The 23122-nt window shown below is 54.3% G+C and overlaps 1 protein-coding gene across 1 annotated transcript in view; it reads right to left on the reverse strand.

The window, feature by feature from the left end:
- Rtn4rl2 (reticulon 4 receptor-like 2) overlaps window positions 1–16658 on the reverse strand; it is a 17071-nt gene extending 413 nt beyond the window's left edge. Inside the window, exons 1-3 of the mRNA XM_013029029.1 lie at window positions 16628–16658; window positions 8925–9406; window positions 4–352 (exon numbers count right to left, since the gene is read on the reverse strand). Coding sequence (XP_012884483.1) covers window positions 4–352; window positions 8925–9406; window positions 16628–16658 — 862 coding nt within the window. The remainder of the gene's footprint in view (window positions 1–3; window positions 353–8924; window positions 9407–16627) is intronic.
- Between the last annotated feature and the right edge of the window lie 6464 nt (window positions 16659–23122).

Genomic DNA, 23122 nt, shown 5'->3' on the forward strand with positions numbered 1-23122 from the left:
CGCAGGTCACGTCGGAGCTGGACACGCGCGCGCGCTGGAACCAGGCCCAGAGCGGCCGCGCGCGGCAGTCGCAGGCCCAGGGGTTGGCGTTGAGCCGCAGGAACTCCAGGCTGGGGAGGTCGGCCAGCGCCTCGCCGGGCAGCGAGGCCAGGCTGTTGTTGAACAGGTAGAGGATGGTGAGGCGGCTGAGGCCGCGGAAGGCCGCGCGGTGCACGCCCTGCAGCCGGTTCCCGTGCAGCAGCAGCCGGTCCAGGCTGCCCAGGCCGCGGAACACGTGCTCCGTGAGCAGCCGCAGGCGGTTCCCATGGAGGAAGAGGTGGCTCAGGTTGGCCAGGTCCGCGAACAGGTCATCCTGGGCGTGCGGGGGGGGGGGGGAACGACAGAAGACAGGGGGGCTGAGCTGGGGTGGGGTGAAGGGGGGCCCGCCCCCGGGCCGCGTTGGGGAGACAGGAGTGGGGACCTGAGCCCTGAATCCCAGTCCTGCCTTCTTCTCTCTAATGATCTCTTTGGTGGGGGGTGGGGAAGCAAACTGGTTCTTTACCCTAAACCCAGCTACACCTGTAATCCTAGCCGCTCAGGAGGCTGAGACCTGAGGATCCTGGTTCGAAGCCAGCCAGGGCAGGCAAGTCCATGAGACTCTTGTCTCCAGTGAACCACCAGAAAACCGGAAGTGGCGCTGTGGTTCAAGTGGTAGAGCGCTCACCTTGAGCAGAAGAGCTGAGAGACAACGCCCAGGCCCTGGGTTCAAGCCCCACGACCGACCAACAACTAAACAAAATACTATGAACCCTGCCAACTTGGGGTTTCCCAGCTGGCAGGTCTGGGGGTAAACAGCCGGAGAATCTGCCTCTTTCCAAGTTACCTGGTGATGGGGTTGGCCACACTTGGAGAACCTCTGGTTTCATAGATGAAAAGATACTATGCATAGATACACACAAACCTCTGAACCCAAGTAGGGAATACACAAGGGAAGAGCCAGTGGTATAACCCCTTTGAGCAACTAACTTACACTGTAATAAAATGAATACCAAGAAGCCCGCACTTGTTTTTTTTTTCCATGGGGAAGGTGAGGTTTGTGGGGAGGGGGAGACAAATGGAGAGAGGAAGGGTGAGTGACTGCAGTCATAATATTCAATGTGCACATGTGAAAACAGAATCAGGTAATGTGAAGTGGGGTGAGTGGAGTGGGAAAGAGAGAGGAGAACTGTGGAAGGTGACATCGATCATTATACTAGCTATGGTGCTGATGGCTCATACTCAATCCTAGCAGCTATTCGGGAGGTTGAGATCTAAGGATCGAGTTTCAAAGCCAATTGGGGCAGAAAAGTCCATGAGACTTTTCTCTCCAATTAACTACCATAAATAAATAAAAAGGCCAGAAGTGGTGCTGTGGCTCAAGTGGTAGAGCGCTAGCCTTGAGCTGAAGAGCTGAGGGACAGTGCCCAGGCCCAGAGTTCAGGCCCACGACCGGACACCCCCCCTCCCAAAAAAAAAGCTCAGGGATAGCATCCAGGCCCTGAGTTCAAGGCCCAGGACCAGCACACACACACACACACACACACACACAACTGTTTAATTGGACTCATAAACTGATATATTGAATTAGAATCCCTTAGTACAACTATTTAAATATGATGATGGTGGTGATAATGACAATAAAGTGAATATGGCTTGGAAAAGCATACAGACTGTCGAACCAGACTTTCTGATTTCAGATCCTGACTTCACTGTCATTTGGACAAGTCACTCTGTGTCTCTGTGTTTCCTCATCTGTAAAATACAGAGATCAAATGAAGAGCCATGTAGCGAGGTGTTTGGAAGAAAGTCCCTGAGTGGGAGGCATTGGATGAGTTAGCCATTCTTGGTAACTTGGCCAAGTCAGTACTCTGTCCAAGCCTGTGTTCTCATCTGGAGGGGAGTATAGCTACCTCGAGGGCCTGTTCTGAAAATTGAAGAAGACAGTTCACATGAAGTTCATGAGTGTAGTCTGGGCACAGTGCCTGCACTCTGGGGATTTGATCCAAAGCCCGCAGGCTTAGGGGCTCAGAATCCAGCTTGCATTGCCCCCCACTCCCCAGTTCTAGGCAACTATTTAACCTGATTGAATCTCAGTTTCCTTAATATGTGCAACCGGGAGAAAAACACACCAACAAAAAAACCACCCACAGCACTCAGGATTAGATACTCTAGAGCTATGGAGGTGACAGGCCTGGAAGAACAGCCAGCCATCAGTTACTAGTGGGTATCAGGACTTTAGGGGCTCAGTTAGAATCCAGGCCCATCTTATTTATTTCCTTGAAGGAAAGAGGCGGCTGGGTCAGACACCGACTCCAGCGGGGACAAATTCAGAAGCAGCTGAGTTGTCCTTTAAGAGAAACTTTTCTCACCTCCCCCGGGGTGGGGGGGGGGAGTCATGTGAGCACTGGGAAGACCTTGGAATTATGCTTCAGCATTAACACGTGTGGGTGTGACCTGTGGTGATGGGGGGGGGCGGCCCGGCCTCTCCCTGTTAACCTGGGAAATCTGACAACCAGCTGACTCGGCAGCTAGTCCTTTGGGGTTCACTAGCCCAGCCCACTTTTTACAGAATAGTAGATAGGGAGGTTCAGAGCCAGCAAGGGCTTCTTGGCTGAAGGAGCAGCCAGAGCCCCGGTCGGTCAGTGGCCTGACTGCGCTGCCCAGAGGTTCTGTCCTTCCCACCTCGCTGCTGTCAGCAGGTCCTGGGATGGCTGGTTCTCAGGGAGGCCAGCACTCTTTCCGCTTAGGCCAGCGGACCTGCTATAGCTCCTGCCTCCCCCCCCCTCGCCTCCCAGGACAGGGTCTGGTCTGTGAGTCTCAGGTTGGGGGGGGCGGGCGTTGACTCCCAGCCCACACCCACAGCCTCCACCTTCCTGTGCTCCTGCGTGCTCTCGCCCCCTCCCATCTGCCTTCCGCCCTCTCTGCTTCAGGAACTGAGCCTGCCAAGAACCCTCCTCTTGGCCACATTGAGATCCGTCCCCCTCAACCTTCTCACTGCCTCTGACACCAGCGTTCTCCACCCCCAATGCCACCGCCCCCCCCCCATCCCAGCTCAGGTTGCTCGTCATACTTCCTTCTATCCCTCCCCAGCTGGGCACTTCCGTAGGCTCAGCCTGGCCCTAGCCATGTCCTCTTCTTCCAGGCTCACCAAGAATGAACTCTTATCCTTTTGCTCAAGACCTACTTAGGGTTCCTTTTTCCTTTTTGGTTAATGGATTGCCCAATAAGGGTGAGATGTATCAGAGCCGAATGTTCGGAGGATCAATAAAGGAGGCAGGCAGGTCACCACCCTGTTTAGGCGCTCAAGATGGTCAGGAAAGGGAGGTTCAGAAGACGAGGCCACTCAGGTGCCTCTGATCCACAGCCGATTCCAACCCCCTCTTTGTGTCTCTGCAAAAAGTCCTGCTCCACCCCTCCCAGCGCCTCAGCCTTGGGGTGGGGTGGGGGGGGCTGCCCCTCCCCGCCTGCCCCCTTCCCCCCATCCAAGCTGTTGCCAAATCCCACCGCCACTTCTGGGCTGCAGCTCTCAAATCCAGTTCTTCCTCTCTGTGCATTAATAAGCTCTTGACTTTCACAGCCCCGGCCTTCCCCCCTCTCCTCGTTCTCTGGGCCCCTCCCTCTGGACAGAGCTGGCTGCTGAAGCCATCCTCTTCCATTTCAAAAACCACATCTCCCTCGCCTCCCGCCTGGCTGCTTCACAGCTTTCTGCATCCATTTGGAATCTTAATACAGCCATCCCTCCCTGCCGCCCCTCCCCTCTGCCCTTCCCTGGACAGCATCCTGTTCTCAACCTTGCCTGGCTCTCTCCAACCTTCCAGCTCCTGGCCCTGGCACCCGTCAAATCAGCTGCCAGGCTGTGTGACCTTGCGCAGTTCCAGGCACCTGTCTGGGCCTGGGTGTTTTCATCTGTGAGACAAGTAACCCTGAGTAATTGATCTTTAAGGTCCCCCCACCCCTCCCCTCTCCCAGCCCCGCATCTGCTATTTATGTGAGTCTGTGAGCTCTAGAATGTAGCTCACTCATTCAGCAAAGCTGTTTGGCGGGCGTACCCTGTCCCAGGCATCCCCCGCTCGGGGCTCACCGGTCCATGGCTGGTGGTATTGTCATCATCACCAGCGTCAGGCTGATGATTTACTTAGGGTTCTCACCATGTGCCAAGCCCTGTGCTGCACTGTTAGTCATCAACTCCGTAAGGCGGATGTATGATCACCTCCATTTTCAAGACTAGGAGAGGGAGGAGGGCCCAGAGAGCGGAAGAGACTTGCGTAGAGCCCAACAGTTAATGTAGATGTAAACTTCAGAGATAGGGCTCAGGACAGCTGAGCTCTGGAGCCAGAGACAGCCCAGCGTCCCTTACTAAAGAGCTGGTGACTTAACTTTGCTGTGAAATATTCAACAATAGCCACCCTTCGATGTGGACGGAGGCCTTTTTAAAGCAGCACCTACTTTAATCACAACATTCTAGTCTACCCCAAGAGACATTGTCTCCATCGCACAGGCTCCGAGTAGTTGAGTCACTTTCTCAAAGCCACAGGGCGAATGGGAGGTGCAGCTAGGATCCACACTCCCGATCTGCTTGAACATAACGCTTGCTCCTAACCATTACACAGGCCACTGCGATAACTAGAAGAAAGAATGAACATCTTTATCGCCTGGCTCCTCTCCAGCAGGAAATCGGCTCCACAGACCAGCATACTATTCCCTTCAACCCCCGCCCCCACCTTCCCCCAGAATCCCTGGCACCCCGCACACTGTCTGGCATGAAGTTAGGTGCTCAGTAAGTATCTGTTAGTGAATGAACTTGCCTGGCACTGTGCCTGAAACCCAGCACACGGTCTGTGAGCACCTTTGCCTCCTCCCCTGTCCACCTCTCCCTGCCAGACCCCTTGTGAAGCCTCCTCACAGGGTAGGCCTGGCGCCATCTTGGGTCACACCTACACGCCCGTAGATCTCACCGCAGCCCACGTTTCCCCACCTGCCTGTGGCATCTCTCAGCTTAGTTCCCCCGGGGCAGTTCACAGGCGGGGGCTGTCTCTCTTTCCTCCTCTATACAGGGCCCAGGTGTGAAGATGCTTCCTTCCCATGATGCTCTGGGTCACCCATGTCAGGGGTGTACAGACAAGCATTTCCCATCTCAGAAGACCCCACTGTCTACCTGTGGCCCCTTCACCCTGGACCTTTGCTGACCCCACAGCCGGCTGATCATTCATGGGCCCATGCGTAGATGGATGATCAGGTCATGAGAACGTGATTTATTTAGCACTGAACTCCATGCAGTGCCCTCCTCCTTCCCTCCCTCCCTCCCTCCTCCAGCTGCTCTTTGTGGAAAGCATCGGTTTTATTACTCGCCCAGTGTATAGAAGAGGAAACTGAGGTTCAGAGCTGGGAAGTTAAATCAGGACCTCGGGAACAGTACCAATTCCCATACCAGTAGCAGGATTGGGAATTCAAAAGTACAGACTGAACATCTCTAAACAGAAAATCTGAAATCAGGGCAAGGGGGGTGGTGTGAGTAGAGAGTACCTGACTAGCAGGCCCAAGGCCTTGAGTCCAAACTGGCTAAAGCAAAACAAAACAAACAAAAATCTGGGGAAAAAATGCTCCAAAATCTGGTTTATTATTATTATTATTTTGGTGCCCATACTAGTGTTTGAACTGGAGCCCAAGATACCTCTGGGCACTGTCTGATTTTTCTGCTTTAGGCTGGCACTCTACCACTTGAGCCACAGCTCTACTTCTGGCTTTTTGATGGTTGACTGGAGATAAGAGACTCATGGACTTTCGTGCTCAGGCTGGCTTGGAACCGTGATTCTCAGATCTCAGCCTCCTGCATATCTATGATTCCAGGTGTGAGCTACTAGTGCCTGGCTTAAAAATCAGAATCTTTTCCAGCACAAGCATGATGTCACAAGGAGTCCACAACATGAAATTATTAAAATGTATCTAGTTACCTACAGGCTATGTGTATAGATATATATGAAATGTAACTGAATTTTGTACTTATACTTGGGAGGTCCCACTCCCAAAATATCTCATTACAAATATATGTATAGTAAATTCACTCAACATATTTGCACACATATATGCAAATACAAACAAATATATGCAAATACCCCAACGTCCAAAAAACTCTGAAATTTGAAACACTTCTGGTCCCTAGCATTCCAGATGAAGGGGACTCCACCAATAACAACAATGACAGTGTCACCCGCTTGGCTTATGGGCCTGTGTGAAATACATTTCCATCTTGCAGAGAATGATCAGTAAACAGGGTCATGATGGCCAACTTAGAAGTGAGGATGTGGACATGTGTCCAAAGCCATAAAGGAACCACTGTGTGAATGAATCTAGGTCTGGTAGATTCAAAGGATGGTGTTTTATCAGAAACCAGCTCATGCAACTGCACTTTGGAGCTGGGGGAGGGGGGAGAGGAGACACCTACCATCCCCCGTGAAGTGTGGTTGGACTAGGCAGGTCAAGAGCCAGCCCCCCTCACCTCCGCAATGGCCTCAGGCCTTTCCAGTCCCATGTCCCTGCCATCCGTATCTGTCCCAGCTACCAGCGTCACACCGTGCAGTAGTCCAGGACTTCTGGCCTCCTCATTCTTAACAATGGCATGGGAGGGGGGGGGGGAAACTCCTCAGCAAGGGAGTGAGATGAGGGGCTGACTGTGCTTTGGTGGCCCTGTGGTCCCAGGCCAGTTTAGAAAGAAAAGAAAGGGAAGGAACCTTCTGGAACCTTCCCACGGTCTCCATATAATCCTTGAACTTGACCCAATTCTCCAGGATGAAGGTTCAAGTTGGGGCACTGCACTTGAGACCAACGTTAAATAAGTCTCACTTCCTTTTCTCTTTCAGATAGTATTTTAACAAGCATTTATACAATGCGTACTGAATGCCAAGCACTATTCTAAGTGCCTCACAAATTATTCATGCATCAAAGGCTTATAAAGTGCCCAGGATTTCCCATTGTACAGATGAGGAAATCGAGGCCTGGGTTAAATAAAATGGCACGCACTTGGAAATGATGGGGTGGGTGCCTGAATGTGCTTTACACAGTGCCTGACTCAAGGGTGGTACTGGCTGCAGTGGTCACTGCTCTATTTTATGACAACACATGATATATTTTCCCAGCATGCTAGGCATTTTGCTGCCTTGCCTTCTCCACTAGATTCCAGACACAAAATGGGACAGGTGCTGGTGGCTCATGCCTGTAATCCTAGCTACTCAGGAAGTTAAGATCTCAGGATCAAAATTCAAAGCCAGCCAAGGTCTGGAAAAGTCTGTGAAACTCTTATCTCTGATGAACCAGAAAAAAAAAGCCAGATGTGGAGGTGGGGTTCAAGTGGTAGAGCACCAGCCTTGAGTGGAAAAAGCCAAGAAGAGCACTGCTAGCCCTGGGTTCAAGCCTCAGTACTGGCACCAATAAAACAAACAAACAAATAACTCAGTCTTGGTGGAGTGCCTTGTCTGCTGCTAGATTCCCAACCAAGCACCACCTGGGTGCTCAAGAAGAGTGTTAAGTGATCGCTTTGGCTCTTAGCAGATATCTCATCAAACCAGACCTGATTTTCCAGCTAGTAGATTGATTCCATTAGGCACAAGCCTGGAGGGGGGAGGAGGGAGGGAGGAGTAGGGGAGGGAGAGGGGGAGGAGGTGGCAGCACCCTCCAGGTCTCCTTAGGGTGGGAGAGGAAGAGGGCTGGAATCCCTCATTCCCCTCCACAGCTGGTGGCTGTGCAGCCAAGAGAGATTTTCTCCTTGGGTGGTTTGTAGGGTGTGCTATTGCTTCCTGGGGAAATGGAATAGGAGGCTTTGACTGTCAGGCAGTCAGTATAACAATAATAAACAATAATTAGATCAATAATAATAACAATAAATAACAATTACTGTTATTCCTTCTTCTTTTTTTTTCTTTCCAGGAGATCCATTTTTCCAGCTAGGTAACAGAGTTTTGCCTCTTTTTTTTTTCTTTTTCTTTTCCTGTGCACTGAACTGACAGAGTTGGAGAACTGGAATCTATAAAGGGCTGGACAGGGGGCTGGACAGGATGGAAGGTTCAAGGAGATCCTTCTTGCCCTGTTTGCCTGCGAAGTGGGAAGATCTGGGGTTGGATGGGGAGACCATCTGTAAAGGCCACTGGTCTGGGGAGCTGGGGAAAGGTGGAGTCTGTGGAAGGCAGAGAAGAGATCACAAAAAGACACACACACACACACACAGAGGCAGACATGGGGGAGTGTGCAGAGTGGGTGTGTGAAGGGAGACAGACAGAAGAGGCAGAGGGAGACAGATGGGGGAGGCAAGTTAGGCAGAGAGAGAGATAGGAAAGGATAGACAGACAGAGGCAGATGGGGGTTTGAGGAAAGAGAGACAGAGAGGAGAGGAGAGGGAAGGATAGACAGGCAGATGGGGTTTTAGTTGAGAGACCGACAGACAGAGAAAGATAGTAAAGGGTGGGCACAGAGAGGGAGAAAGAGAGAGGTGGGGAGGGGGAGAGAGAGAGAGAGACCCAATCTGGGATGGACAGAGTGAAGGCTGGAGCATGTGAGAGGGACAGACTCTTAAGAAAAGGGACAGGAATGCCAGGTGCTGGTGACTCACGCCTGTAATCCTAGCTACTCAGGAGGCTGAGATCTGAGGATTGTGGTTCAGAGCTAGCCCCAGCAGGGAAATCCATGAGACTCTTTATCTCCAGTAAATGACTGAGAAAACACCCAGAAGTGGCTCTGTGACTCAGAGCACAAAGAAGCTCAGGGACAGCTCCTAGGTGCTGAGTTCAAGCCCCACGACCAGCAAAAGGAAAAGAAAAGGGCCAGGCAAATAGACACGGAGATGCTGAGGGGCACATAGGTGTGGGGGCTGTGTAGAATGAGAGATCTGGGGGGAAGGATGGGGAGGGGCGGCTCACCTGAAGGTGGAGCAGGCTGTTCTCCTGGAGGTAGAGGTACTGCAGGCTGACCAGGCCTCGGAAGATGTTGCCGGGCAGGCTGCTGAGCTGGCAGCGGTACAGGTGCAAGGACTGTAGCCGGTCCAGGCCCTGGAAGGTGTCGGGCTCCAGGGAGCGCAGGTGCCGGTTGTCACCGAGGTCCAGCTCCTCTAGGGCCTGCAGATGGCGGAAAGTGCCCGGGTAGATGGTGGAGAGGTTGTTGGAGAAGAGCCACAGGGTGAGCAGGTTGGGTCCGAAGGTGCCCGGCCGCAGCGTGCGGATGAGGTTGTTCTGTAAGAAGAGTCGCTGAGTGCTGGGTGGCAAGGACAGCGGCACAGAGGAGAAGTTATTCGCCTGGCAGCTCACGGTGGGCGGGGAGGAGTAGCAGGTGCAGAGCATAGGGCAGCTGGGGGCCGCGGGCCGCAGCACCAGGAGCAAGAGCAGCAGGCAAGCCGAGGCAGGACCTGTGGGGAGAGTAAAAGCGAAGGCTGCAAGTGCCTCTGGGTGGACTGGGAGGCAGCGGCGGGCCACCAGGGCCTGCTGCGCACCTGCTAGGGCCTGGTGGTGCCATGCTATCAGGGGCACACGCAGAGGAGGGGGAGGCAGCCTGAGTCTTGTTAGGTCTGGTCACATCTTTGTTCTCCAGGTAGCTTGGAGATCTGCAAATCTCTGTCTGTCTGTGCATGCCAGTACTGGGGCTTGAAGTCAAGGCCTTGTACCCTTGCCCGGCTTCTTCTCTTAAAGTTGGTGTTCTACCACTTGAGCCACACCTCCCTGCTTGGCTGTTTGCTGGTTCACTGGAGATAAGAGTCTTGTGGACTCATGGACTTTCCTGCCTGGAGGGACTTCAGACTGTGATTGTCTGATCTCAGCCTCCTGAGTAGCTAGGATCACAGGTGTGAGGCACTGGTATCCAGTGCAGATCTCCTTTTGGATGCATATTTAAAACAACACCAACTATAGCAATAACCTGGAGGATGGTATAGAAAGCACTGTGATATTTAAAAATACTGTTTTATTATTATTATAAAGGAGCTGTACAGAGGGTTATAGTTGTGTGATTTTATTTATTTATTTATTGTCCATCAAAGGGCCTGAACTCTGGGCCTGGGCGCTGTCACTCTTCTTCAGCTCAAGGCTAGTGCTCTACTACTTGAGCCACAGCACCACTTCCAGCTTTTTCTGCTTATGTGGTGCTGAGGGATCGAACCCAGGGCCTCAAGCCTGGGAGGCAAGTGCCCTCCCACTGAGCCACCTTCCCAGCCCCTGTGTGATCATTTTTTAAACGTGTTTGCCAATGACTGTTCTGTCATCCCTGTTGGTATGGTTGCAAGTTTGACCTTGTCTAGAGATCAATGTCAAAAGCCTATTGGTGAAGGTTTCCATCCTCAGTCTTGATGGGCGGGCGGGGAGGGGGGGGAGAGGTGGGGGAAGTCCTCCACGAATCTGCAGGCTTTCCAGTGAGTCCCCGCAGCATCCTGCCCCCACTTGTGACAACCAAAATGTCTCCAGACATCGCCAAATGTCCCCAGCGAGGCAGAGCCAACCCACTCGAGAATGAGTGGAACTAACTTGGGACTTGTGAATCTAAGGCCTCTATGGGCCCAGGATCCAGCCTTGGAGGTGGGGGGGGGGCGGGGCGGGGATGAGGGCTAGCGACCATAGCTGTCCTCCTGCATCATCCTGCCGGTTTTTAACCCAGGAGAACTGGAGCCAGGGACTCTGGAAGGGCCTAGGGGAGCAGCGTGCAGTGGGCCTCACAGGCACCAGGAGAGCTGGGGGTCCTGGACAGGATACAGCTGCCAAGACTCCAACAAGTCAGGATTCCTGGGGGTTGCTTGTGATCGTCATTGTATGTGACCCAGCTCTCCTCATTCAGAGCCATCTTAACTTGTGGTTTTCTCCCCCCCCCCATCCACCCAAGTAATTTGTGAAGATTGGATAGGGTCTCTTCTCTTCCTGCCCCTCCTCTTCTTTTTCTTCTCTCTCTACTTCCTCCTTCTCCCCCTCCTTCTCTTCCTTTCCCTCTCTTCTTTCTCATTTTTTTTTTTTGGTGCCAGCACTGGGGCTTGAACTCAGGGCCTCAGTGCTGCCCCTTTAGCTTTTTCCACTCAAAGCTGGTGCTCTACCACTGGCGCCTCAGTTCCATTTCTGGCTTTTTGGTGGTTCATTAGGGAGAAGAGTCTTACAGACTTGCCTGCCTGGGCTGGCTTTGAACCATGATCCTCAGATCTCAGCCACTTGAGTGGCTAGGATGACCGAGGCAAGCCACGGTGTGTGGGTCCACCCTACTTCTGACACTGATGGAGAATCAGGCCCATGGAGGCCTCAGGATGGAGGACTAAAGCACATAGCATAGATGCCCGAAATTCTATGCTGAGAAGCGTGGCGTCAGCCCTCCATCTCTGTGGGGGGGGGGGGTTTACTCTCCTCTAGCATCTGAAAGTTCTGGCTGAAACTAGGTTTGCAGAAGGATTGCAGAAGGCTTCGGAGGTTTTCTAAGTGAGCCACACCCCTAAAGCCAGGCAGGCTTTCTCTATGGGTGCATGACCACCCCTCCCCTCCGGCCTCTAGCAAGGCACTAAGCAAGTGAGGGGGAGGAAGGGAGGCCTGGCTCTTGGAGCTCTGTGAGAGAGGCCCTGGGGATGGTCCAGGTGTGGGTGATGATGGGTGCCAGACCTGTAGGTCTGCAAGATGTGTTGTGTGTGATCTCTCACACTCAGGAGGCTGCTGTGTGTGTGTGTGTGTGTGTGAGAGAGAGAGAGAGAGAGAGAGAGAGAGAAAGAGAGAGAGCCTGCGTGTGTGTGCTTTGGGGTGACAGAGTGAGCCAGGTCCTCAGTACAGGAGGCACTGAGCAATCAGGTGTGTACCCACCATACCAAGTGGTGCTGATGTCACAGATGCACCCATGCCTGGCTTCCTAGTACCACCCAGTGCCACACCAGGCCCCACGGTGACTGTCCCTGCCTGGTCCTTCCTGGCAGGTATTGTGCTGCATGGTGTGTGTGAGCCGTGTGCTGCCGGCTACCCTGTGTGTGTGCGTGTGTGTGTGTGTGTGTGTGTGTGTGTGTGTGTGCCAGGCCCGTGCGTACGTGTGTAGGCTGGGTGTGATGTAATACTGGGTGACACAGCGCGGCTGTTCTATTCGTTCACACCACCTCCGCGTTTCTCGGCCCTTCTCACCCCCTCCCCCGGGCGGCGGTTCACGATTACTTTCTCCTCCCGACTTTTTCTTTCAGAACCACGTGCTGCGGGGTGGGGGTGTGGGTGTGGGGGGGGGACGTGGAGAAGGGGGTAGAAGATCATGTCTCTCACCCTCTGATCCGAACCAGGCAGAAGTAGAGTGTGGAAATATAATGGCGGGGTGGGGCAGGGGTGTGTGTGTGGGAGGGGGGAAAGGCCCTAAATGGGTTTGCTGAGTGCTGAAGTTTGAGCTTAGAATTGGAGATTTCCCAAAACTGCCCAAAGTCCTGCAGGTTCATTTAATTCAAGCATCTGTGGTGTGGATGGAGGTGACCAATAGAGCCCAGAGAGGTAAGCAACTTACTCAAGGTCACACGGCAAAGTAGCACAGGGTAAGAACCAGAAAAAAAAAAAAAAAAAGACTCTCCTGCTGCCCAGCCAGGGAACTTCCCTTCCTGTCAATCACCCTCGGAGCTCGGCCTCTCCAAGGATTTGACACCAAAGGATGCAAAGTCCTTCTTGGATGTCTTCATTCAGCTTCTAATCCACCGGCAGCGTTGATGGTTAGCCCCCTGGGGGCTTGGGAGGGGCTCTTCCTCCTGCTTTCAGGAAGGCCTGCTACTCTGATACTCCAAGAGAGGCCCGGGAAAGCTGTGTGTGTGTGGGGGGGGGGGCTCCTTTTGGGATATCAGGGTCTCCTCCAGCCTGAGACCCTACTTGATGGTGGCAGGAGACCCTCACCCCCTCCCCATCATCCTTTTTGCCCAGGACTAACTGGCTCTGCGCTTGCTCACAGTCAACCATCCGCTCCTCTTTCCCCATACCATCTCCTGGTTGTCTCCCTATGTCCCCCAGCCTCTATGGTACTCCCTGCCCGCTCTGTGAGGCGGGGGGGGGGGGATCCTGACCTGGGAGGGGAGGGGCCCCTCCATGACAGCTGCTGCGTAACAGTGACTCTGTTGCCATTTCTGGCCCTTGCTGCCGCGCAAAGCAGCTGTAACCCAAGGAGCCTCATCCATAATTCAGGCTGCGGCTCTCACTGGAGGCGAGGAGGAGGGGAGGTGGGGGGCTCTGGGCTGCTCTGCCCCCAGGCTGGGTTGGAGTGCGCACTCAGGCAGAAGTCAGGTTGTGTGGGGGGGGCCGGGTACTGAGAGAGTGCCTTTTTTTGTTTTCCTTTCTTTGTGTGCCCTCCCCGCTTCCTGCCCAGGGGGGTGCCCTCTCCCTTTCCTTCCTCCACCCTCTGCCTCTTCTCTGCCGCTGCTTCCTCTCAAGTTCCAAGCATCCTCCTCTCCATCCCCACCCCCACCTCAGGACCACAGCTCCCCTCTCCTGGCCCTGGCTCTGTGCATCCCCAGCGGGGACCCCGGGACATGATGCACTGAGTGTCAACGCTGGACCGGGGGATGCTGACCTCTGTGGCCATCTAGAGCAAAGCCTGTCCTTTCCCAGGGAACAAGGCTGAGGGCCAGCCAGCAGCAAGAGTGAGTTTTCTGAGTGAGTTGAGTGAGTGCTTTTCTCAGAAGCCTTCCTTCCCTCCACTGCTTTCCAGGCAGGGTGGAGAGGGAAGCCCTTTCTGGCAGCTCCCTCTGCTCACTCCTGGGCCCTCCAAAATTGGCAGGTGAGCCCCAAGTTTCAGGATAGTATAAGGCAGGGAAAGTGACTGAGCTCAAGCACCTACTGTATGCCAAGCAGACTTGGTCATGTTAAGTCCTTTATCCAGAAGATACCGGTTACAATGCCCTCAGCACCCCCAGTAGCTCAACAGACTCTGTGGCAGAGTGAAGGAGGAAGGCTCTGGCCATGAGATGAGCAGTTTCAGCTCCTGTGGTGACTATGACGTGTTACCCTGATGTGTAGCGCAGGTGCCAAGCCCATGCCATGAGCCCCTCTGACCTTCATTTGGGAAACCCTTTCCCCCAACCTCAGGAATCAACACAGACAAGTGCACCCCGATATCCACCCCAAGCCAATCACAATACAATCACAACCACAGTGCTGGCTGTGTGACTGTTTAGGGTCAACGCATGGAAGATATCTGGGTTTTGCTCTCTGCCTTTTTCTTCTCCTGGGCTGCTGACACATTTGTGTATGGCACATTGGTGAATCAAGAAGAGAAGGCCAAGCATGGCCCTGGTGGCTCATGCCTATAATCCTAGCTACTAAGGAGGCTGAGATCTAAGAATTGGGGGCGGGGGGGGAGAGGGGAGTTCAAAGCCAGCCCAAGCAGAAAAGTCTGTGAGACTCCTATCTTTAACCAGCCAAAAGCCCAAAGTGGAGTTGTGGCTCAAGTGGTAGAGTGCTAGTTGTGAGTGTAAAGGCTCCGGAGGCAGTGCTCAGGCTCTGAGTTCAAGCCCAGGACTGGCACCAAAAGAAGAAGGAGGAGGAAGAAAAAGAGGAGGAGGAAAAGAAGAAGAGGAGGACAGGAGAAGGAGGAGGAGAAAGAGGAGAAGAAAGAGAAAGAAAAGGAAGAAAGAAAAAGAGAGAGAAAGAGGAGTAGGAAGAGGAGGGGAAGAGATGACCAGTATCCAGAGATGTGGCCGGAACTGACCAGGGGAGAGAGGGTGGAGGAGGCCGGAATATGATATTGATCCAGAAGGCTGAGGTCCTTAAAGTCAAGAAGTATCCGTTCACAGAGGGACCATAGTCAAGGACTCTGGGCGACCAGCCCTGGCAGTAGCCAGACAACATTCTCCTCAGACCCCAGGGGGAAAAAAGAGCTTAAGGTCACGGGACATGGACCAAGCAGCTGGAGGCCGGGAGCCGGTGGCTCCGGTATGGGGTAGAGAGGTCCTAAGAAAGGAGAGAGGCTCTGGAAGGTCCCAGTAAGAAATAGCACCCTCACACCTCCTAGGTAGCTTCAGGGCTTTGCAGGGCAGCGGCTGGGGCAGGGGGCTCGGGGCTAAAGGGGGGGATGGGAAATGGGCAGTAAGATGGGGGTGGGGGAGATGTAAATGATAGGGGGGGAGGCATGCATGCCACCTCCCCTCCCCCCAGAGGACTAAAGGTTTGAGGCTGCTGCACACAGCTTCTCACTCTCCCAGAATGTAACACCCCAAAATAAGCAGCCACTGTGGGGTGGCAGGATCCAAGTACCACCAGGAGGACGTCTTCTGATGAGGAGACAGGGCTGGGAGATATAAATGGCAGCACTGAGCAGTCAGAGTGCCCACCCGAAGGAGAATTACCACCCATCCTGGAGAGTTCTCACTCACCCGCCACTTCCTTCACAACTACCCTCCAGGACCTGAGCTGAGCCCCCTCAGCAGGCACACCAGCCACTTCCCGAGCGGTGCCATGTGATAGGCGGGCGCTGTGGAAATGGAGGTCTTCCCACGTGGAAGTGGTTACCAGAAACCTCTTTGTCTCAGCCCTGGGCAACCCCCCTTCTACCCCCCCTCACCCTTGGTCCCTCTCTCCCCATCCCTTTCTCTTTCTTTCCTCTCCTCTTCCCTCTACCTACCAACATCCTGATCCAGCCCCAGGCCCCCCACTTCCTCCCTGATCCAACCCTACCTCTCACCACCACCATCTTCCTTCTGCTTCTGATACCCCGTCTCTTTCCATCATGTCTCAGATGTCTCTTCCTCTCTCTCTCTCTCTCTCATTCCCCTTTTCCATTCTGGTCTCCAGCCCCTCCCTCGCCTCCCCATGGTTTCCGTTATCTCCCTCCATTCCAGGTCTCTAGTTAAGTCTCCTTGGCACCTGTGCCCAGGTTCGGGCGCCTCTTCCCCTCCCTTCCTTCGCCTACCTCGGTCTCTCAGGACTCCCCCCCCTACTATTCTCCAAGGAGCTCTACCGTCTAACCTTTATGGGGGGGCCCTCCCCGTCTAACCTTTATGGGGGGCCCTCCCCTCCCCTCCCTTCCCCCAGCCTCCTTCCTCTCCTCCACTTCCCCCGCACACTCGCCCATCTTTTTGAGTTTCTTTCCTTGCGCCCCTTTCCCACGGACCCCCTCCCCCTCTCTCCATCCCCCCCCATCTCTAGCTCCACACCCTTGCCTGTCACTCAATCCTTGCTCGGCAAGACCTCTCTCTTTCTAGCCCCTCCAGCTGTTCCTACCCTTAGGGATTCCCTTCGTGGGGGGGCACACCCCGTTACCTTCCTAGACAGCCCCCTCCCCACACCGACTGACCTCCCAGGTGACTGCAAAGTGCTGAGACACCGGGCCCCGGGAGCTGCTGAGTCGGCGCTTCTCCAGCCGGCCCGAGTCCTCCCGGTGCCCCACAGCGCTGGAGCCCGGACCGCGGAATCATCCCCCTCCCTCCCCGATCCGGCCCGCCCGCCCCCCCCACTCCCCGATCCCCTCGGTCACGAGCTCCAGCCACGCTCCCGAAGGTGCCCACCTCCCGCGGGCAGCCGGGGGCGGCGCGGGCTGCCCCACCCTCGCACCCCGGGAGAGGGGTGCCCTGCCCCCTCCTTCTCCAGGACAACCACCCCCACCCCTGCTCCCCTACTCCCCAGCCCGCTTCCCCGACCTCCCGCCGGCCGGCCGGGGTCTCTACCTTGCAGCAGGCGCCGGAGCCCGGGCAGCATCTTGTCTCCACGCGAGCCGGGGAAGGGGCGGCGGGGGGAGGGCGCTCCCACTCGCTCGCTCAGCCCGCCGGACGGACGGACGGCGGGGACTCCGCGGGGAGGGGGGAGGCGCAGAGCCCGGGGGTCCCCCCGAGGGGGGGGAGGGTGGCGTTGCCTGGCCGAGGGGCTCTACCCTGCGCCCCCCGGGTTGCGGGCTCCGGGAGGAGCCATCGGGAGCTCCCCCCCCCGACGGGACGGGGTGGGGTGGGGTGGGGCGCACTCGGGATGGGGAGGGCCGGGGCTGGCCCGGGGCGCCCAGCCGTCCGCGCCCCCCGCCGCAGCGCTGCCCGCAGGGAGCCGGTCAGTCGGTCCGTGCGCCCCGGCGGCTCGCCGAGGGAGAGTGGGGACAGCGAGGAAGCGCTCCCCCCCCACTCCCTCCCTCCGCTTCCCGCACTCACTGGCTCCGCCCTCGCTTCCCAGCCCGGCGACTTAACCCTTCGCTGGCCGCTAGGAGCACGGAGCGGTTGTCTAGCTTAGTCCTGTCGCGCGCCCGGCCAACCCTGGGCAGTCAGGGCCGGCTGCGTTCCAAGGCCTCGGGGGCTCCGTTGTTTCTAGAGAAATCCCTTCATGGGTAGGGGTTGTAGGGCGCGGAGGTGTTAGGGAACCCCATGAATGAGTCTGATTATCCCCTTCCGACTTGCCCCAACCGTCTCCTGGGTCATTTCCCCGTCTGCCCCCCCTTCTTCCCCCCCACCCCCAGTCCGCCTTGGTGTCCTTTCGCAGTTGTTTCCCTTCCCTTAAGGAGAGCCCCAAACTCCTACTTCCCCTTCCCTTCCCAGACACTCCCGCCTCCAAGATGAGCGCACAAGGACCATCCTAAGAGCGGTTCACAATACAGGAGTTTGTGTGAGCCGAGATCAAGTGCAAAGGAGCGCACGCGCGCGCGTGCAGGTGTGAACACGCAACCTTTTATACCGGTCCAGGGAAGCGGAGGTGTGTGTGTGGGAATCTGTGAGTGTGCGCGCTGGTGAACTGCTGGGTGTCCCCTCCCCTCGAGGCTGTGCACAATTACGCACCAGCTTGGGATGGGCGGTGAGGGTATTAAGTGTGGGGTGCGGTGTGTGTGTGTGTGTCCCTTAAAACATTTACAAGCGGGTGCAACTGTGGGCACGCGTGCCCACCTGCGTGCGTGGATCGGATGTCGCGGGAGTGACCATAACTCCAGCCTACTACAGAAGGCAGGAGAGGACCCCCCTCTCCCCTCCCCCCACCCCGCCCAAGATGGGGAGGAGGTTTGGCTCGAACTTCTGCTCTCTTAGTACAGAAGGGAGGATTCTGGTTTCCAGGGGTGGGGTGGCTCGGCGCACCCCTAGTGCGTGATCGTGTCCGCCAATCGGCGACACGAGCGCCCCCCCTTTGCCGTGGGTGTGGGTCTCCAGCCAGCCCAGAGTGTTTTAACACCCGGCCCTCGAGGACAGGCGTGGGCTTCTCGCCAGGCGGCGTCGGAATCTCTGGAGCGCCCGCGGGTGGCGGGTGCCCGGGCCATCTGCGCGCAGTCCGACTGGCGAAGCCCAGGAACCCTGCGCCCCGCAGCCTCCCCCTGCCCTCCCCCACCCCCCAGCTCCTACTCGCCCGCCGGTGCCAGGGTCCAATGCACCGCGTGGCAGACAGTAGGCGCTTTATAAACGCTGCCCTCATTCTTTCCCATTCATTCTCGGCTCCTACCAGGATCTGTCATTCTGCCCTCGTACTCATTCGATGGCTCTCATCCCCCCACCTCTTATTCATATTTTATGATCTCCATGTCTGCATTATTCCTTCTCCCCCTCCCTCCATGCACCTGCTTCTTCCCCGTCTTCTCTCCCTGTCCTTTAGCCACTGGGGCTGGAGCCGCTGCATCTCGCAGGGGGGCTCTGGCTTTCTCTCTCTCTCCTCGGTCTCTTTCCTCCCTTCCTCTCTTCCTCTTCCCTCGTCCTCTCCTCTTTCTTCTCCCTCCCTCCCCTCTTTCTCCTCTCCTTTCTTCCCCTCTTCTCTCTCTCCCTTTCCCCTCCTCTCTCTCCTTTCTTCTCCCTCCTTCCCATTCTCTCCTTTCTTCCCTTTCTCCTCCTCCTTCTCCTTCCCTTGCTCCCTCTCTCCCTTCCTTCTTCACCCAGTTTCCTTTAGTCTCCCCAGCCCACTTGCACCCCACTGCTAGTACCCCCTGCTGGTTCCACCCCTGCCCCCACCCGGCTCCCAAGGACCCTACATTTCCTCTCGCACCCCTCCCCTGTTCCTAGGTGGTCAGAACACAAAGACGCTGGTGATCTCCGTCCCCAGGGGAAGGTGTGTGTGTGTGTGTGTGGTGTGATGGGGGGCTTTCCATCTCCCCAAGACAAGCAAAGGGCCTTGCACTGCCCTGGGCCCCACCCAGCGGAGGGCCGCCTGTGGGGAGGGGTGTGCGGGGAGTGTCGGGATTGGGGGGGGATTTGGCGTGCTTCCCCGGCACAATCTGTCGCCGGGTTTGTTTGCCGAGCTGCCTCCGGAGCGCGGTGGGGCCGGCTCCCGGGGAGCGAAATATCACAAGATGCGGAGACAGACGCTGCGGGGCGGGTGGGCGGCGGGCTGAGTCAGGTGTGCTGTCACCGCCTCCCGGAGCCCGCGCTCTTCTAAGTGGGGTGGGAGGGGACCCCGATCCCCCCCCCACAAACAGGCAGGCACCCGAAGCCCGATGGGGGAACCCCCATCCTTTTAGCAGCTGCGGGAAGAGGGAGGTTGTCCCTTCCAACGATCCTGGGCTCCGTGCATCTCATTCAAGCCCAACTTGGGGGTGTTCCCTAAACTGTCACCACCCCTCCCGGGTTACCCCAGTATACAGGTTTCTGGGGTTCCTCTAACGATCCGCTGACTCATCTGCTTTGCGCTCACTTAAGACTGCCAGCTTTTTGAGGGCAGGAAACTTCTCATTCATTGCGGAGTTCCAACAGGTGTTCAAGGAAGCATGCAGAATGATGGCTTCCTGCCCGGTGGGCGGATGACTGCTCTCAGTTTACTGAAAACCACTCAAAGCTTTGGGTCTCCACCTTTCCCTCCACCCTCCCACCCACATTTGCAGTCCTCCACCCTACTACCTTCAGGCAGGTGGACAAACGGAAACAGCTCTTCCTTGAATACCAGCTTTCACTAGTTAACCCTCAACCAGTTAGACCCCTTCTGTCCTTGTGACAGTCTACTACTCACTGCAAAGACTGTGTTCATCTCCAGTCACTCAAGAGATGACAGAGTGCTTGCTGGTAGAAGCTGTCGTTATAGAAGCTGTGCATGGTGCCGATTCTTTGGTAGAATCAGAACCTATGTCCCAAAGAGTTGGGCTGCTGCCGCTGCCACCTCCTCCTCTTCCTCCTCTTCCTCCTCCTCCTCCTCTTTCTTTTCTTTTTCTTTCTTTTTCTTTTTGCCAGTCCTTGGGCTAGAACTCAGAGCCTGGGCACTGTCCCTGAGCTTCTTTTGTTCAAGGCTAGCACTCTACCACTTAAGCCACAGCACTACTTCCAGCTTTATTCTGTGTGCGTGGTAATGAGGAATCGAACCCAGGGCTTCATGCATGCTAGGTAAGCACTCTACCACTAAGCCACATTCCCAGCCCGTGGGTTGGGTTTCTGCAGTTCAGTGTGGGGAGATTCCAGGGAGCAGTTGTGTAATGGCAAAGTGTAATTCTGGGTTGGGCCTTAGAATACCATGACTTATCTTTGGTTAGTTGACCAGGCTCTGTATAGGTGTTTGGTCCTTTGGCCTTGACTACAGTTCTGGCCTGCCCTCTGGTGGCTATAGGTGGATATGCATCCCCACTGGGAGCAAATCTGTAGGAAAGAATTGATGGGTGGACTGATGGATGAGGAGCAGGTAGACCAGTTGTCTGAGAATCATGGGCTTGGGAAAAGAGGTCAGGCAGAAGTATATTCTTTTTTGAGTTCTATTTATTAACAGCAGTGCTATTCCCAATAGTCTACTGAGTCTCCTCACTCTGGGGGCCCGTTCTAGTGATTCCCTGGAAACTGCCTGGCTTTTCCTCTTCAACACTTCTTAACTGTAAGCTCACTAATAATTACAATCACATTCATTAGGTGCTTGTACATTCCAGGAAGTAAAGAATGCATTGAACATATGATCTCATGGAATCTTCCCAAAGACACAGTGATACAAATATTGTAAAGATTAGAATCCAGCCAGGTGCTGGTGGATCATTCCTGTAATCCTAGCTGCTCAGGAGGCTGAGATCTGAGGATCTCGGTTCAAAGCCAGCCCGGGGAAGAAAACTCCATGAGAATCTTATCTCCAACACACCACCCAGAAAACTGGAAGTGGTGACGTGGCTCAAGCGGTAGAGCGCTCGCCTTGAGCTGAAGAACACAGGGACAGTGCCCAGGCCCAGAGTTCAGGCCCCACAACTGGAAGAAAAAAAAAAGATTAGAACCCAAGATCCAGGTTACCATTTGGCACCTGCTATGGAGAGAACACTTGGCAGTTAGTACAGGAGTAGAGTGCCTCAGTGGTCAAGTTCATGTTGGGCTCTGCAGCTAAACAGCTAAACAGATGAACTTGGGCCAGTGGCTTCACTGTACTATGCCCCCTGTTATCTCATTCAGCATACTGGAGGGGGAGAATCCTAGGAGTCAGGGCATAGGGTTGTTTGAAGAGTAAATGAGATAAAGCAGGTGCTGCAGATTCTAATAATGTCATCACTTCTGTCTTTGAGCCTACAAGCAACCTAGAAAATTGACATTGCAGCCTAGTTATGACCTAAGGTTATAAGGAGGTGAAAGCTGGCGCTAGGTTTTGGAGCCAGTCTTTAGTTATGATGTCCTCCCCACAGGGCTGACTTTGACTTGGCTTCCCATTCTCAGCCCATGCTAGGGCTGCCCAGGGTGGTGACAGAAGCATAGCCTGAATTTGAAGCTCTAGCTTGGATTCTGCCACTAAATGGCTTTCTAACCTGGGACAGCCTTTGTGAGCTACCTCAGTAATAAGAACATCTTGGATTCGGTGCTCTTGAAAGTCCTATGAGGCCATAGCTTTGTGGCATTGTTGTTTATCTGTGGCTTCTGAGCTGGAAGCTTCCAAAAGTGGAGCTTTTCAGCCGGATTCTGAGCTGCTCCCTGCTTTGTAGCTCTGGAGGTCTGGTCTGGTCCCCCAAGGGATGATCAGAACTTGCAGGGATCCCTTTAGACTCTGCTCTAGACTCCAAAGCACTGCCTGAGCTGCTTACCTTGGAGGGTGGAGGTGGAGGCACAGCCCCTTCTTCCAGGAGATCTGTGCCCTTGTTTGGCCCAGCCTAATGGGACAGGCTTTCCCCCCACATCCTTTCTAAAATAACGTAAGTAATCCATGTATTCCTTCTGCGTAGTTTCTAGAATCTCAGTCCACTCATGTCTATAATAACTGGCATCTATTAAATACCTCAAGTCTATCAAAGGAGGTCTTATTCGTTTATTTATTCAGTGTCCTGTTCATCCTTTTGTTTTTAATTTAACTTTACTTTTTTAGGTCCAAGATTGGGACTTGAACTAAGTATCTGACACTTTCACTCATTGGCTCATAGCTGAGTCATGCCTCCAACCCATATTTTTTTTTTGCTGGTCCTGGGGTGTGAACTCAGGGCTTGGGTGCTGTCCCTGGGCCTCTTTGTGTTCAAAGCGAGCGCTCTACCACTTGAGCCACAGCACCACTTCCAGATTGTTTTGAGTAGTTTATTGGTGAGAAGAGTCTCCAGGAGTTTCCTGTCTGGGCTGGCACTGAACTGTACTCCTCAGATCTCAGACTCCTGAGTAGCCAGAATTACAGGCATGAGCTATGGTGCCTGGCTATTTGTAAAAAATTAATTGTATAAAATAATGGTTAAACTGTGACACTTGCACGTTTACGTAATGCGTATTTTGGTTGTACTCACTACCTCATCACCCTCTGTTGTCCTCCTCCCTTCTCCCACAAGTTCTCTTCTCTCTCCAAATACTTTCATGTCTCTCTTTTAAAATCTAGATCCTACAGATGGGAGGAAATGTGTTATTTCTTTTCCTTTCTGAGTCTGGCTTACTACACTTAATATGATGATCTCCACTATCCATCCATTTTCCTACAAGTGACATAATTTTATTCTTCTTTATGACTAAATAATACTCTATGGTGGGTATATATATATATATACACACACACACACATATATACATTTATACATATATGTATGTACATGTGTAACTGTGTAAATTATGTAACTATGTAACATTTTTTTTTTGCCAGTCCTGGGGCTTGAACTCAGGGCCTGGGCACTGTTCCTGAACTTGTTTTGCTCAAGGCTAGCACTCTACCACTTGAGCCACAGCACCATTTCTAGCTTTTTTCTGTTTATGTGGTACTGAGGAATCAAACCCAGGGCTTCATGCATGTTAGGCAAGCATTCTACCACCAAGCCACATTCCAGCCCATGTAACATTTTTTAATGCATTCATTTGTTGACA

The sequence above is a fragment of the Dipodomys ordii genome, unplaced genomic scaffold, assembly GCF_000151885.1.
Source record: "Dipodomys ordii isolate 6190 unplaced genomic scaffold, Dord_2.0 Scaffold117, whole genome shotgun sequence".
NCBI lineage: Eukaryota > Metazoa > Chordata > Mammalia > Rodentia > Heteromyidae > Dipodomys > Dipodomys ordii.